This window comes from Pteropus vampyrus, unplaced genomic scaffold (assembly GCF_000151845.1).
Source record: "Pteropus vampyrus isolate Shadow unplaced genomic scaffold, Pvam_2.0 Scaffold469, whole genome shotgun sequence".
Classification (NCBI taxonomy): Eukaryota; Metazoa; Chordata; class Mammalia; order Chiroptera; family Pteropodidae; genus Pteropus; species Pteropus vampyrus.
This window is the reverse complement of record NW_011889250.1, coordinates 262,952-280,341: the sequence shown is the minus strand read 5'-3', so window position 1 is coordinate 280,341 and position 17,390 is coordinate 262,952. Positions and strand designations below refer to the sequence as shown.

Below are 17,390 nucleotides of genomic sequence, written 5' to 3'. Positions count from 1 at the left end.
TTCTGTCAGTGGTTTCCAGTACTTTGTGTATTACATGTGATTTGTTCATAGTAATCATTAAATTACTGAAGTTTACAAAACTTCTAAAGTAAAAATTGTATATGTGTGTGTTTAGTTTTTGTATACAAACGCGTGCGCACATGTGTGCACTCATGGTAAAATTAAAAAAAAAAAAGCACTGTAGAAGGGTGCCACACTTTCACTTTCAGGCTCTTTCATCAAAAGTAAAGACTTTAAACATCTCTTGAGTCCTTGCTGTGAATGATAATTTTATTCATTGTCTTTCTTATTAGTGTTATCTATATAATTATTTTAATAGATAGTATCTGAACTCCTTTTGATGTAAGATGAGAAAATGTTTGCTGTTACATTTCTTTCATCTTCCACTATTTGTAACTTTACATCATCAGAGTTAATGATAGTTATATTTTGACTCATAATTGTTCAATGCTTTATCTATAGATTGACTATAAACAGGATTTATAATATTATCGATAATAGTTATGTTGATACTACCTTCAACATGTCTTCAGAAGCAGTTTACTTCCCATTTCCACTCCATCGCCTGAAGCTTGTGTACTGTTATCTCTTATGTGGACCTCAGAAATGGCCTCTTCGTTGGTCTCCCCAGTATACTTTTTTTCCTTTTTTGGAAATTGAGATGAAATTCACATAATAGAAAATTTACCATTTTAACCTTTTTAAGTATACAGTTCAGTGGTTTCTAGTTTATCCACCATGTCTTACAACCATCACAACTATCTAATTTCAGAATACTTTCATTATCTCCAAAGCAAATCCGTATCCCTTAGTCAGTCACTCCTCATTCCCCTCTCCTCCCAGTTTCCAGAAACCACTAATCTCCTTTTTGTCTTTATGGATTTGCTTGTACTAGGTATTTCAAAGAAATAGAATTAAACACTATGAGGCTTTGGGTGTCTGGCATCTTTCAGCCTAATGTTTTCAAAGTTTATCTATGTTATAGCATGTATCAGTACTTCATTCCTTTTTTAATGGCTGAATAATATTTCATTGTGTATATGTACAACATTTTGTTTCTCATTTTTTAATATGAATAATGCTGCTGAACACTCTACAGTCATTCGTTAAAACATATGTTTTTAATTCTTTTGGGTAGATATGTAGAAGTAAAATAATTGGTTCATTTGGTAATTTTGTTTAGTTTTTGGAGGAACCACCTAACTTTTCCACAACAGCTGCACCATTTTACATTTTTACCAACCTACAAGGGTTCTTTTTCCACATACTCACCAACATTTGTTTTCACCTTTTTTTTGTTTTGTTTTGTTAAAACCATTCTACTGGTCGTGAAGTGATACCTCATTGTGGTTTTAGTTTGCATTTCCTTAATAACAAATGATGTTGAGCATCATTTCATATGCTTATTAGCCATTTGTATATTTCTTTTGGAAAAATACCTATTTAAACCTTTTGCCCATTTTTCAGTTGCTTGTCTTTTTGTTGTGAATGGTAAGAATTCTTTATATAATCTGGATATTAACTCCATGTCAGATATATGATTTGCAAATATTTTCTGTTCTGTGGGTTGTTTTTTCACTCAATAATTTTGATGAAGTCTGATTTATTTATTTTTTTTCTTTTGTTACTTGTACTTTTGTTATGATGTTTAAGACACTGTTGGCCTAATTCAAGGTTATGAAGATTTATACCTATGTTTCCTTCTAAGAGTGTTATAGCTCTTACAGTTGTATCTTAGATCAGTTTTGAGATAACCTTTGTATATGGTTGAGGAAAAAGGCCAACTCCATTCTTTTGTGGATGAATATCTGGTGTTCCACCACTATTTGTTGAAAAGACTGTTCTTTTACCGTTAAATGGTCTTGGTATCCTTTTCTAAAACCAATGACCATAAATGTTTATTTCTGAACTCTTAATTCAATTCTAATGATCTGTATGTCTGTCCTTATGCCAGTATCACACTATTTGATTACTGTAGCTTTGTAGTAAGTTTTGAAATCAGGAATTGTCCAGTTAAGTCCTCCAAATAAGTCTCACAATGTAGTTCATTTTTTTTGAGATTGTTTTTGGCCTTTTGGGGTTCCTTGCAATTCTTTTTGAATTTTAGTGTTAGTCTTTCAGCAAAAAAGATAGTTAGAATTTTAATAGAGATGTGTAGATCAGTTTGGGAGGTATTGCCATCTTAACAATATTAAATCTTCCATGAACATGGGATATCTTTTTATTTTTTAAAGTTTTTCTTAATTTCTTTCAGTGATGTTTTATAGATTTCAGTGCACAGTCTTGAACTTTCTTGATTGAGTTTATTCCTAAATAGTGTATTCTTTTTGATACTATTACTAATTAAATTGTTTCCTTAATCTCATTTTCGGAATGTTTATTGATAATGTATAGAAATAAAAGTGATTTTTGCATATTGATTTTGTATCATGTAACTTTATTGTGTCCATGTATTAACTCTAATAGCTTTTTGGTGAATTCTTTGGAATTTCCTTTATATAAGGTCATGTTATCGTGAATAGAAATAGTGTTACTCTCCCCTTACCCCCACCCATCTGGATGCCTTTCTTTCTTTTTCTTGCCTAATTACTTTGCCTAGAATTTATAGTACAACATTGAATAGAAGTAGTAAAAACAGAGATCCTTGTCTTGTTTCTTAAGGGGAAGACTTTCGGTCTTTCATCATTGAGTGTGATGTTAGTTGTGAGTTTTTTATAAATGCTTTTTATTAGGTTGAAGAAATTCCCTTCAATTACTGATTTGTTGACTTTTTTTAACTCATTAAAGCGTGTTGGATTTTGTTAATTGCTTTTTCTGCATCATTTGAGATGATCACGTGATTTAAAGAAGATTTTTCTTTATTCTGTTAATGTGGTGTATTTGATAGATTTTTGTATGCTCAACCAACCTTGCATTTCTGGAGTAAATCCCACTTGGTTATGGTGCATAAACCTTTAAATATGCTGCTGGATTTGGCTTGCTAGTATTTTCTTGAAGATTTTTACCTTTGTATCCATAAAGGGTTTTGGATTATAGTTCCCTAGTATATTCTTGTTTTCTTCTAAGCTATTCTCTACACTGTCCTGAGTGATCCTTTAAAAAAAACAAATTTGAACATAGAGATAAATTTCCCCAATTTGAGAAAAAGCTATTGGAAATGTATAGCAAACATTATACTGAATGGTGAAATCCTAAAACATTTTCATTACAGGCATTGACAAAATAAGGGAACTTGTTTTCCTTGCTAATATTGGACTTGAAGTCCTAGCTAAAGTAAAACAGCAGGAGAAGGAAATGGGAAGTTAACAGTGGAGTAGAAAATATAATTGCCAGTATTTCTGGATAATGATTGGTCACCTCCTTAGAAAATTGAAGAGAAATACTGATTACACCTATTAACATTTTATAAATTTGCCAGAAAAAAGATTATATAAAATATCCCTAAGTTTTCCACATGCTATCATTGTGATTAGAGAATATAACATATAGAAATAAAAGTGTTCACAAGAGCAAGAAATAGATTTGAAGACATGTGCAAGAGCTATATGAAAAAGCTTCTAAGTCTTATTGATGAAAAAACCATGACCTAAAAATGTTACCGAACTCAGTGGGTTCGTTTTGCCTACATGTGTCAATAGCCAAAAAAGACACAGACAGGAGTTTGTGGCAAAGGAAATAGAGGGTTCTTTAAGGAAATGGCACCAAGCCTGGAGACAGGTGAGCTAGCACTCAAAGACCTGGCTCCTCTATGGTCTCTAGGGGATAAGTTATATAGGGGAAGTTCATTAAGTCATGGTAGCTAAGGGAGTTGGGGTTGTGGGTTCTACTGATTGGGTGGGGCTAGAGTAGGAGGTAGTTGATCATTGCATCAGGTCCTGATGTCAGTCATGGCTTTGTCCTGTCTGGATTCAAGGGGATGCTAGGAGGGTTTTCCCCATTCAGAGTGTGGAGCTGCAAGATGTTATCTTTAGTTTGAAGGAAACTGTTTCTTTGGTCAATAGACCTGAGGCTTTGTTGCTAAGACATTTTGATGTTCACCTAAGGGCTTCATGAGTAAGGGAGTGGTGTAGAAGGATAAGAAAAGAAGCAAGTGGGCTTAAGGCCAGTTTGAATCAAGGAGAAAGAGAAGAGAAAAAGTCATTTTAAAGAAGCAAAGATTTGCATGGTTACAGAAATATAGAGCATTATCCCATGTTCTAAAGGGAAAGACTATTTTAATATTGCCAGTTTTCTAAATATTAAACAACAAATTTGATGCAGTGTTATTGAATATCCTAACAGGTTTATTATAAATTTAATCTGAAAGAGGTAATTTTTAGAATAGTTAAGACATTTTGAAAAATAATAACTGGGGGGAGTGGTGCTTACCTTAGATAACAAAACAAAATACTGTTATGATAATTAAAGCAGCAGAGCGTTAGAACAGGAGTAGACTAAGAACTTTCCAGAAAAGAATCCAGATAGTGATTGAGTGATTGATCGATTGATTTTTAGGCAAGGCAACCCTTGTTTGACCTCACAGATTGCAAGGACCTTGTCAGTTTACAATCCCTTATTTTTTACTTTTTTACGCCTACAGCACCTGGTCTTCCTAGGTGGTCTCCCATCCAAGTACTGGTAACCAGGCCTGACCCTGCTTCCGAGATCAGACGGGATTGGGCTTTTTCAGGATGGCATGGGCGTAGACTCAGATAGTAATTATTATAGGTATTTAGTATACAATTGTTTGGTATCTGAAATCAGAAGAAAAATAGTGGGCTATTTAATAAGTGGTGCTGGCCAAAATATTTATACATTTTAGGTAAAATGAAGTTGTGAGAGTCCAGAGTAGAGAACAGCAGAAATTGAGAGTATTCAATATTAGGAGAAAGTATTAGAAATTTGTCTGTAATCATTGGGGTAGAAAATTTTGTATTCGAATTTGTTAGTTTTACCTTTCTTAATTACCTATGCAATTAGTATTGTGACAAGTGTTTAATAAGATTTGCTTTGAGAACCAGTAGTGCCTTTTCTTCATCCCATTTTCCATACTCCACAAGCAACCATTTAAAACCCTTTTGGCTGATTATTTTGGGCACATTATCACCACATTTTAAATTATATACATGTATTTCTACTTACGGAATTTTCAAATCTAGGTATTATTTATCTCTCGACATTTATTTTTGTTATGGAGAATGAAGATTTGGCCCCCTTTCACTCAGCCCACACTCTGCCACACTCGTAAACCTTCTCTTTTGCTCCCATCTTCACTCCATGGCCCTGTGATTTAGCTATATCTCTGGGTCTAAGTGAATATTGCCACTTTTTTTTTTTAAAAAAAAATAGCTTTATTGAGATTCAATTCATAAACTACAGAATTTTCCTATTTAAAATGTACAGTTTGATGGTTTTTAGTATATTCAGAGATGCGTCTATCACCATAATTAATTATAGAATACTTTCATTGCCCCCAAAGGAAACTCCACACTTTTTAGCTGTCAGTGCTCAGTCCCTCTATCGCTGTCAGTCCTAGATGACCCTTTTGATTTACCTGTTCCTGACATTTCATATGTATGAAATATGTGTTCCTTTGTGACTGGCTTCTGTCACTCAGCATAATGTTTTCAGGTTTTATCCAGAGTGTACATGTATCAGTATTTTATTTCTTATTACCAAATACTATATTGCATGGATATATTACATTTTGTTGATCCATTCATCAGCTGATGGACATTTGGGTTGTTATAACCTTTTGAATATTTTGAATAATACTTCTTTGATCATTCTGGTACAAGTTTTCATGTAGACATATGTTTTCATTGGACCTCCTTTTTAAGGAAGATACCAGGCCTAAAAGTTACAAAGGCAAAGGTGTACTGTATAAAAAGTTAAAACTTTGGTGCAACAAAATATTATAAACAAGTTGAATTTTAAGAGTGGTAGGAAAAAGGCCTGTAATATAAATAATGAATTAATATTTTTAATTAAAAAATTATTAATCAAAATGCAGAAAACAACTCAGTGACAAGATAGGCAAACAATAAGAACAGTTAATTCACAAAAGAAGTGACAAATGGTTATTAAACTTGGTTAACTTTAGTTCAGAAAATTGGGTGGAACCTGATATAAAATGACCTTATTTTTCCATGTATTATCAGAGATTTATATAGTTAATGTTGAATGGTAGACCAGTGATTCTTAGTAACATTTTATGAGACCCTGAAATGAAATGTACAGATAATGTAAGCTGCTTATCTACATAATTAAAAAAAATTCCTAAATATGATGTTGAAAACAAAAGAAAGGCAATTTATGGTAAAATAGTCTATTTCAATATGTAAGTTTTCTACTGTGATTATTAAAATATAAAGAATTTAGGATTTAAGAAAAGTAATAAGAAACCATTCTACGTGAGAAATAGAGGAAAATAAAAACAGATGGTAAAAAAAGTAATATTTGGTAAGTAATGACAGACCAAACTTACCTGCATATAAGAGACTGAGACAGTAGCCTGAATTGAAGAGGAAGTTCTCTCTTTTTGGTAATGTATTTGAAAACGCAGTGATTGTAGTTAGACTTGCCCTACCTTTTTTTTTTTCTTTTTCTTTTTTGACGGTTAGCATGTGAAACAGAATTTATCAGAATTCCTCAGATTTTAGGGCAGGAGACTTGTACTCAAAGAGCACGTGTTTTGTTTGTAGAGTTTTGAGTTTTATATATCCCAATATATTAGATCCTGTGCTAGTGTATGTCACACATCTTGTCTAACAAAATCTGGTGGTTGCGTACAAAGCGGCACACAAAAGTGCCACAGATATATCTAAATGACCTGAAGAAGCTGAGTTCCAGTGACCTAACTCCTGTACATCTTTATAAATAAGTTAATGTGTGTAATGTAAGAATAATTTGTTGGCACAGTTGTCTCAGTACAGTGTTGAGGTAATTTAAAAATATGTTTGAATTGATCTTATATCAGGTTAATTTTGTATATATTTTTCAGAATTATTGATAACATACAAATTCAAATATGTGGGGAAAGAAGGGTCCTTGTGCAGATTATACACATAATTGGAGAGAAAATGTAGTATTAGGTTATAAAAATTTTAAGGTTTTAATATTGACATTTGTCCCTAATTTTATCTATGTAATTTTGTATTCTTTTACATACAGAGGGCTCCCTAAATTTTATAAGCTTCAGACCCTGCAAACCCTGGTGACAGTCCAAGATGTTCCTTTTACATTTTCCATATGTGTCCTAAGAAATGTTTCATTCCATTGAGGTCTGCTATCATAAACAAACAGGGATTGGTGTTTGGGCAGTAAATAGAAACAATATTTTTGAGGAGTGTCTGTTAAAATTAAGAATGCCCAGATATAGAAATTCCACTTCTTGATATCTGTGAGAAATACTCGTGCATGTATAGAAATCTTTAAGAATGTTTACTGCAGCATTATAGTATTTAGGAGAATTTAGGAACAGTTTAAAATACTCATCAAAAGGAGACAATAATGGAAATCCATTTTACAGAATATTAAGAATTAAAGGAATGTCTTGATATAGAAAGATCTTTAAGACCATATTATGCAAGTAAAAGAAATATGTATAAACCTATTTATGTACAACAGTACTAACAGAAAATACTCCTGTGAACAACCCAAACTGTATTATACAAAAAGTGTTTCGTGTATACAACTCTTTATTGCTGTATGCAAGTATATCCTCTGTAGCATTACATATCAACAAATCACTATGGCTACTAAGGGCATGGCAGGGGTCCAGGAAAGAAGGACTTTCACTTTGGGTGTATTATTTTAATTTTGTACAAACCAAATGTATTCATGTACTTTTTTTTAAAAAAAAAATCCCAGCCGAGATTCTATGTTCATCTTTCAGTTATATAAGCTCTATATAGAGCAGGGTTGATGTTGTAATATGAACGTACAGATTCACCAAAGACCTCTGTGTTTCGTGAAAAGGCAGGAAAAGTCTAAAACAAGAATTTAAGATTAGCATATGCAAGTGTAATCTTTTCTGAGTTTGGATAACTTGTTTTGCCTAGGTCATGTGAGGAGGATGCCTGATCATTGAGTTCTTGAGAAGCTCTTAGTTGTGGAATAAAGTGGGACAATTACAAAACTAAGACTACAGGCTCTGTTGAATAAAGCTAAGGTTTTATTCCATTTTGGTAATCAGTAGCCCACTGATTCATTTGATGGTACATATGTTAGACACTGGATGATTCATTTTAAATTACAGAGCTAATTTCCAACTCTTTGAGGTGGATGTGCCCAAAACATCAGGCCTCAAACATGGAATTGAAACCACTAGAATTAATTATGGTAGAAACATTTTGATGGCATTTTACACTTTAGTAATGATGTTAACAGTATTATATCTACCATGCATTATAGTAACACTTGTTGCATCAAAGTCTTTGTGCTAGAAGGAGCAATAATAATTGAGTGCTTATAGTGTAAGCTTTATATATCTCATCATTTGATCCTCACAACAGTCCCACGGAATTTGGAACTACTAGTATCTTCTTCACTCACAGTATAAGAAATTGAGAATCAGAAAGGTTAAGTAACTTACTCAAGGTCTCATAGGTAGTAAGTTGCAGACTGGGATTTCAACCCAAGGAATCGGACCTCAGGGCCAACATTATTAGCTTCTGCACTGTGAGTTGATATCAATTTGGATGTCTCAAAGGCGCTTCAGATTCACTTTAATTTAGAACCAAATTTATGAACTTTATGCCCTTCCACCCTCACCTCTGTCTGTTTTTTTTTTTAATGGTTATGTCTCATTGAGTGTCCTTTCCTTGTATCCAGTTGCTGAAGCCAGACCTAGTAGACGTTCCGAATATCTTCTTCCAATGCAGTCAATTGTGAACTTAAAATTTTATCTCTTGAAAAGATCTTTATTCCCTTCACTTCCTTCTATTTTTTAAAGATTTTTATTAAAACATAGCTAACATACAATATTATATTAGTTTCAGGTGTACACCATAGTTATTTCTTTACTTCCATTTCTAATTCTACTAACCTCGGCCAAACTTATCTCTTGACTGTATTGTAGCTTATGCCTCGAAGCTTCTATATATGCTTTTGGTATGATCTCCAAATATAGCAACTATATCTCCCCACCCCCAGTTGTATATGTGTTCATTCTACCCAAAACTCTTTCAGTGGTTATTCTTTATTTTTTAGCGGGGGTCTGGAAGGACAGTATCTGGCCTATGCTGACTTCTCCTCTCCCCATTAATGGGGACATGACTATGTTTTCTCCTGTGATTGGAATTCAGCCTCCCCCTCCCCCCAATCCCACTCATCCTTCTAATCTCAACTCAATAGCAGTGTCTTGGATAAGCTTGCCAATTGCCCCCAGACCATATCAGTTCTGGTTACAGTACTGTAGTACTATTTAGAGAATGTAAAATATTTTAAATTGTACATTCTAAGATTATTTTATTAATGTCTTTCCTTCTTAGACTCTAGTTCCTTGAGAGCTGAGCACCACAATGTGTAGTCAATATATTTGAATGAACGAACACATCTGGTATTATCCACTTGATTTTCTTTATGAGGAAACTGAAGCTTCAGCAGTGTAGTATAGTCCTTTCATTCATTCAAGTGTGCCGTTAGGTTGCCACTTACTAGCTGAAGGCAGTTAATTAACCTCTCCAAGTCCCAGTTTCTTTATTTGTTCAGTAAGGATAAAATTTGTACTTACTACATGGGTTGTTGTGGGGATTACATGAGATAATAAATATAAAGCACTGTGAATAGTGTCCAGCACTTATTAGAATGTCAATTAGTGGTAGCTATTGTCATTAGTATTGGGACCTACCCAAGGTCATTCAACTGCCCTAAATACCAGTTTTCCTTCATGATTTTCCCCAAACTGAGATCATTTGGAATTCTTGTAAATTTATTCTATTCTGAGCCAAAGTTCATCTTTGTATTTTCTTTGAAAACTAGATTTGCACAGCTTTTTGCATAGAGAAGGCATGTGTACATTTTGTTGTCTTCAGTTTAACTCAGTTACAAATAAAGATCATTGTATGTTAGCTATGTTTTAATAAAAATCTTTAAAAAATAGAAGGAAGTGAAGGGAATAAAGAGCTTTTCAAGAGGTAAAAATTTAAGTTAGTGATTGACTGCATTGGAAGAAGGTGTTAGGAATGTTTACTAGGTGTTTGGCTTCAGTAGTTGGATGCAAGGAAATGACACTCAATGAGACAGAACCATTAAAAACAGACAGAGGTGTGGATGGAGGGGTAAAAAGAATGTCCAATGAAAACATATGTTCGTAACCCCAACCAGGTGGGAGGCATTTCTGTTACACACGGAAAACTTGTGTTTACTCAGGGGACTAGAAGACCGAGTACAGATTGTATAGGGCTTTGAGTATCAAATTAAAGTCTTTGAACAGATATTTTGAAAATAAATAAAGGGTGTTAAGCAGGAGGTGAATTCTATGCATAGAATTGTTTTTGGAAAATTGACTGCAGCAGTTGGAATGGAAGGCTGGATTTAGATGATGGATTCTGATAAAATTAGGGAAGTTAGGAGGGAGAGCTGGGCTTTGTGGAAGACAGAATGAACTTTATTTCTATATACTGAGGTTGAATTGCTTGTTGGACTTCTAAATGGAAGTGCCGTCAGGTTAAGTATGTGCAACAGAGTCAGGAGAGAAACTGGATGGAAATATTGGAAACTATTTAGTATGACAACAAGAGTAACAGATATTAACACGTGGTATACTAGTGAAAAAACATCCTACAGTACTTGCCTGGGTCAAGGATTTTGTTAGCTGTTACTTCTGTATATGCATGAAGGTGATGAAACCACATTTTAAATAGCATGCTGTAATTGAGAATTTTCATGGCCTTCCTTCTAGTTAGTCTGACTTAGTGATGAAAAATTTAGTGAAATATGTCAGAATATCTTGATGGTGCTTAAGGAGAGATAAATTGAAGGGGACATGATGTTATAAAGTTCTTTAACAGTCTGAAGTGCTGAATAAAGCAGATCGATTTTATAAATATGTTACATATACCACATTCTTTAAAATATGCTTATTTTGAAAAGGAAGATAAACATAAAAATAAAGATAAAACTCTTAGAGTGAACCTCAATGAGGTGGTAGATTTCCTAAATGCCAAGTTAACTAGCTGTATGTGTGGAGTCTCTACCCTGAAAACTCACTAACTCAAGTACTTGTGCTTTTTTTTTTTTCCTTAACTAGGAATTGTGGTGCTTGGAATAAACAGAGCTTATGCCAAAAATTCATTCAGTAAAAATCTTGTAAAAATGGTGAGTGTAAAGATAAAACTGTTTGTTTCTAATATTAAGCTACAGTGTTGACATCAATCTGAAAATTTTCCGCCTTTTTTCTTTTTACCCTCCCTGTTTCTGTTTAGTTCTCAAAAGCTGTGGATGCTTTAAAATCTGATAAGAAAGTACGGACCGTTATAGTCAGGAGTGAAGTCCCAGGGATATTCTGTGCTGGTATGTAAATACATTTTATTATGAAATAAAACAGTAGTCTAATTTTTCCTAAGTAACAGCATATTTTCCATTGTAAAGTGTTCTGTGGTATGAATTCCATTTCTGAGAATTCCTCTTTGTCTTTTTTTTTTTTTTTTTACTGGTTTACAAGAAAAAAGATGCTTTGTCAGTATTAGAAACTTTTGCAACAGGTAGATTGTTTTAGAAGTTGAAAAAATAATTTGAGTCATGAAAATATTTGTTTGTAGTACATGAATAATATTTATGAAAGATCAGCTGGGAAGGAAAAATTGGGTTTCCTACCCACAACAGAATGCTTTGTATTTATTAGTGACTCAAAAAATATTTTAATTGACTAGCAGTAGCTGCCCCAGTACAGTGTTAAGTATAGACGTTCGCTTTGAAGGTTAGTGTTTCGTAGTGCCCACTTTCGTAGTATCCATGGAATGCATGTCCACTCTGGCAGTGAAAGATAAATGTTTTTTTCCCATTTGTACTGCATTACCAAAAGCTAAAGATTTAAGTTGTTTTGCATTTCCCATGTTTATTTCTAAACCATGAGATTGAGTGAATCTTTCAACTAGTAAGAAATGTAGATTAAGATTAAAAAAATGCTGATAACATGTAGTATCATTGTAATTTACTAATAAGCAAATGAAAGTACAACTTGATTGAAGTATAAAACTTTCTTTTTCACTAAAAATATAGATGGGATAATCCCCTTGAGGTAATTGGACATTTGAGGGAATGACATACAGTATTTTATTCATTAAACAAGTATTTATTGAGCATTTAGAGTATGCCTAGAACGATGCTGGGAACATGGGGAAATATTTCTAGACAGAACATTTTTAGAAATATCTTAGTTGTGAAAATGATATTCTTCAGTTTCATTCTTGAGAGTTCTCAGGTTTTTTAAGTTTCAAACTGTGGCTTTCACCTTACAATATTGTAGAAAGTTACCATATGTAGAAACATTTAGTGTAACTGAGTTAGTTATATTTTGGCTTTTGATGTAATGTAGCATACCAGAAGGGTTAGTTTTAACTTCAGTTTTATAATCAAAGACAGTAAAATTATGCTCTTCAACTGCCCGGATGATGAGGTTTTGCATTGCAGAGTTCTGCTTTTACATCTGTCAAACACAAGTAACACCATCCATCCGCCTAGTAGGTGGTCTGAGACTTCCATGTGACAGTGTATGTAAAGCACGGGTCAGTAGTCAGTAAGTGATGGCTGTTCGTAGTTTTTATGTGGCCTTTACATATATTTCAGTTTTATTCCTTAAACAATATGAAAAACTTATATTGAGAGAATCAAATTCTTGTATCTGTGATTTTAGGACTAGTTGAGTATGTCTCTAGGGGACTGAGTTGAATGCCATGACTGGTGGCTATGAGGTCACAGCACTCATTTCCTCTGAGGCCCGTTGTGGGACTTAACTGGGAGGACATCAAGCAGTTAGGAAGCCTTTAAAGAAGGCCCAGTGATGTGAATCTATGAGGAGTGATAGTGATGCTGGGAAGGTAGAGCAATACTTCAGAAATAAGCATTATTGATCATGTAAGCATTACCGTCTTTTAATTGGTAATAGGTTTTGTAATTTTTACACTGTAATTACTAGTAGAATTCTTTTTATTTTACCCATTCCTTTGCTGCCCATATGTTTTACATCTCCATATTATTTATATTCTTTGAAAAAGGTTTTAATGGTTTTAGTACAGTTTACAGATATCTTTTATAGGTTGCCTTTTTGAGGACTTAGGAAGTTATATACCAAATGCTTTCTACCAGATTAACAAGTTAGCTTTGAATACTTTTTTCTGAGTTAATCAAATCTATTTTTTTTTTTTTTTTTGCTGTTATGTGCTTTTAAACCTTCCCATATTAGGATAATCTATATTTTAAATCATAAGAACTGTTACTGTATTTTGTCAAAAATAGTCTGTTTGAATTCTAGAAAGATTGGGGCAAATCATTTATTTTAGTAACTCAGTGTGTATAATGGAACCATTCTTTCAGATTTCTCTGAAAGGTTTTCTTTGCTTTCATATATTTTAAGCAGGCAGTTTAGTAGGTTTGTCTTTATTAGTATGTACAGAGTAAGTTGTAAGTCCAGATAAATTTAAGCTCATGGCTTTTTAATAAAGTCTCATTCATTCATTATTGTTGAAGAGTACAGTCATATAATTTTAATTTTTATTCTGAAGTAATAATGTTCCAGAACAAAATTCTCAAAAACAGTGTACTCATTTATTAATTATTCTTTTGGCCCTTGCAGCCCCCTAAAGTTACTCATTTTCCCTCTTCCCTTTCTGCCCCCACCAAAGTTTCTCTTCTCTGTATTCCATTGGCATCTTGTTGATTTCCAAAAACTTAAACTAGTGTTGCCTCAAATTTCTTGAAGAATGGAAACTTCTCTTTTTCTTCTTTGAAAATCATCTTTTGTGTTCTCTGAACATAGCATATAATAGAGACTAAGCATGTATTTGCTGAAGTTAATTAGCCGTAAACTGATGTGATTTACTGATGCTCTTTTCAGAGACTGTTGGAATATGTTTAGCAGTTTATCTGAATTGTCTTAGACCACTCTAAGATTCACTGATGGTATTTCTGGCTCCTGACTTTGGTACCTTTTTTTGGACATCATTTTTCTAATATGCTAGAAAAACATATAATTAAGCATTATTGAAGAGATCCCTATATGCATTGCAGGTTGGACTGAGTGATTTCTGACTTCCCATTTAGAATCAATAACCATGTTTTACCAACATTTTTAAAATCAAATTTTAGTTTTTAAATGGGTCGTAAGTCAAAATGTATGAAATGTGTACAAAGTGTATGAAAAAGTATACAAAGAGAGAAGTTCCGCTCTTCCCACTCTCTCTATTTCATTCTTTCCCTAATATAAATAGCAATTTTTCTTATTTTCTTTATCTTTCTAGTATTTCATTATACAGATGCATACAAATATATGCAGATATGCAAATGAACTCAGTAGAATGTTAAAGAACTGTTTAACATGACAATATTATATATAGTGTGGGATATGTGTTGTAAGAACTGTATATAAAATGTTACACCCATTATGACTACAGTTGTGTAAAATATGTCTACAAATAAGATTGTGGAGAAGTGATGTTTTTTCTCCATCTTTAAACTTTCTGTAATAAATGTTATAGTAATAAATTATATTAAGTGACTGTATACAAAGTAAGTAATTTTGAAAAAATTACCAAGTGTGATAGTATATTTTTCAGTTTGGGTAAGTAAAATTGTGACATTAACCGAGTTTATGAATTACTTGTTACAACATTTGAGAGGAATAAATTTTAGAATAAAAAGGTCTTACAGAACAATTCACATGCTTTCATTTTATAGACTTCTTGTAAGGTTAAGTACCTGATTAAAGGAATGGCTCAGCTGAAACTACTTCTGACTCCTAGAGCAGGGTTTTCTTTACCAGTGATTTCTAATCTTTTGGAATATGAAGTCTCCTTTTTAAGTTCTTAAAATTTCATGTACTTACACATCGTACTGGTCCTGTGTTGATTGAGAAGATGTGTAATGTCAAAATACCACTCTGGTTATAGTAACGTATTTAAATGAGTACTCTGTTACTAACTACGATAATATCTAGGTACAGAAAAAAAATATATCATAGTTGTCATGGCTTTAGACAATGTTTCCTATATATTTTCAAATACCATGCCATACCCTAGGCATGACTCCAAGTCTGGAATCACTGTTGTGTACTCTTTTTGTATGTTAGAACACCATTTCCGGGTTCATGGCTTGCTTGTACTTTTTGTATAATACTGAGACATGTCATTTTGATAGTCAAAGCTTATTGTGAAGCACTGGCTATGTAGTTTGTATAAGAGATTGATTTGAATGTATGTTATCTCTCCTGCATATTCTAGAAATTATTCATTTAAAATTTTTATCTTTTTCTTACACACAAACACACTCATGCACACACACCAAGGAAAGCCAAAGTAATTCTATTTCAAAATGTTTAGGTAGTCACATTTTTAATATATTATCTGTAATGAAATTAAGTAAAGTCCTTTTGGCTAGGCTACTTTATTGGTTGTAAATGTATAACCCTAGTCATCTGTTTATTCTTGTTCTTTCAGTGTTCTAAAACTAAGTAGCAAAGTACATGTGGATTGTTTTTACTATAATATTTATAAATTGAAATTTTATGAGAAATTACTGAGACGGAGGATTTTTTCCTTTGAAATTCCTAAAATAGACTATAAACAGTTCTTGGTAATTGATTCCTGTATATAGAACTACAAATTGAGTGTTTCACTGAATTATACCAGTGTGGGTTTTTTTTTTTTAAAGTTAAAGTAGTTTTGCTTCTGCTTTTGAATTCTAGTAAATTGTGTTCTGACTGAAAACTTCTCACTAAAATTGTCAACATACTTTATTGAATATTGTGTGTATTGTTCAAATGCATACAGATGTCATGATGTGGTTAGATATGTGAGGACCTCTGACTAATGGGAGTTACCTATTCAGTATTGTTTCAGAATCTCAGGTTAAGTTATATTTCTGTATTCGAATGTTAGTCCCTTAGATAGTTTGATAATTAGAGTGAAAATGTAGATACCTACAAATTTATATTAGCTAAACATAGGGTTCTTTTGTTGGATGTTAGTTTTTTGAATTAAAAAAAAAAGTTTTGTTTTTTTTTTGAGGTCTGCATTCCTTGCAATAATACTATGTACCAGTTTTAGATATATAATTGATGAGTTTTGACAGATATTTAAACCATGGTCACAATTGTGATAAAGAACACGTTCATTACTTAAAAAGCTTCCTTGTGCCCATTTATAGTCAATTTCTTCCCCTACTCTGATCCCTTGAACTACTGATCTCCTTGCTCTTACCTAGTTTGCCTCTTCTAGAATCTCTTATAAATGTAATCAAATCCTACTGTAGGTGGTCTTTTGTATATGGTTTTTCATTTAGCATAATGCTTAGAGGTTCACCCATGTTATATGTTTCAGTAATTTTGTTGCTGAATATGATTTTTATTTTATTGCTAAGTATTCATTTTGTATGCTGAATAGTTGTATGGATATATGACAGTTTATCTAGAAGAGTTTTTCTGATATTTTGATTTTTATAAATACTGCTTCTGTGAGCATTCACATACAAGTCTTTTTGTGAACATGTTTTTGTTTCTCTTGGATACTTAGGATTGTAATTACTAGGTTTTATTATAACTATGTTTTATTTTATAAGAAACTGACATCTGTTTTATAGAGTGACTGTGCCATTTTGCATTCCCTCCAGCTGTGCATGAGAGTTCCAGGTGCTCCACATTCTCGTCAACACTTGATATTGTCAGTCTTTTTAATTTCGGGCATTCTAATGGGTACGTAGCTGCATGTCATGTTGGTTTTAGTTTGCATTTCTCTAATGAATAATGATTTTGAGCATCTTTTCAGGTGGTTTTTTGTTATGTGTATATCTTTTTTTGTTGAGTGTTTATTCAGATCTTTTGCCCATGTTTTTATTAAAATGTCAGTAGAGTTGTGCAGTTCTTTATAAACTGATACAAGTCCTTTATGTGTTTTGCAAATATTTTCACCCATTCTGTAGCTTGCTTTTTTCTTAATATTTTGTTTTGAAGAACAGAAGTTTTTCAGTTGAAGTCTGATTTATCAATTAGTTTTTTTTATGATTTGTACTTATTTTGTGAACTAAGAAATGTCATTCTACTCTAAAGTCACACTTTCTTAAACTAGAAGTTTTTTAGTTTTTATGTTTTACATTTAGATTTATGAAGCATTCTTTTAATTTTTGTATATGTTGCGAAATGTGGAGTTAAAAATTGTGGTATAGTAAAATATGTGTTTGGTCTTTGCCCTGGATTC

The 17,390-nt window shown here is 32.7% G+C and overlaps 1 protein-coding gene across 3 annotated transcripts in view; it reads left to right on the top strand.

Annotated features, from left to right (window-relative positions):
- Positions 1–17,390, top strand: part of AUH (AU RNA binding methylglutaconyl-CoA hydratase) — a 146,243-nt gene that overhangs the window by 9,619 nt on the left and 119,234 nt on the right. For 2 of the 3 annotated variants that reach the window (XM_011382230.2, XM_011382229.2), the window contains exons 2-3: positions 11,234–11,301; positions 11,409–11,496. The exons of the other annotated variant lie outside the window; for it this stretch is intronic. In XM_011382230.2, the coding sequence (XP_011380532.1) occupies positions 11,234–11,301; positions 11,409–11,496 (156 nt within the window). The remainder of the gene's footprint in view (positions 1–11,233; positions 11,302–11,408; positions 11,497–17,390) is intronic. 3 annotated transcript variants of the gene reach the window in all.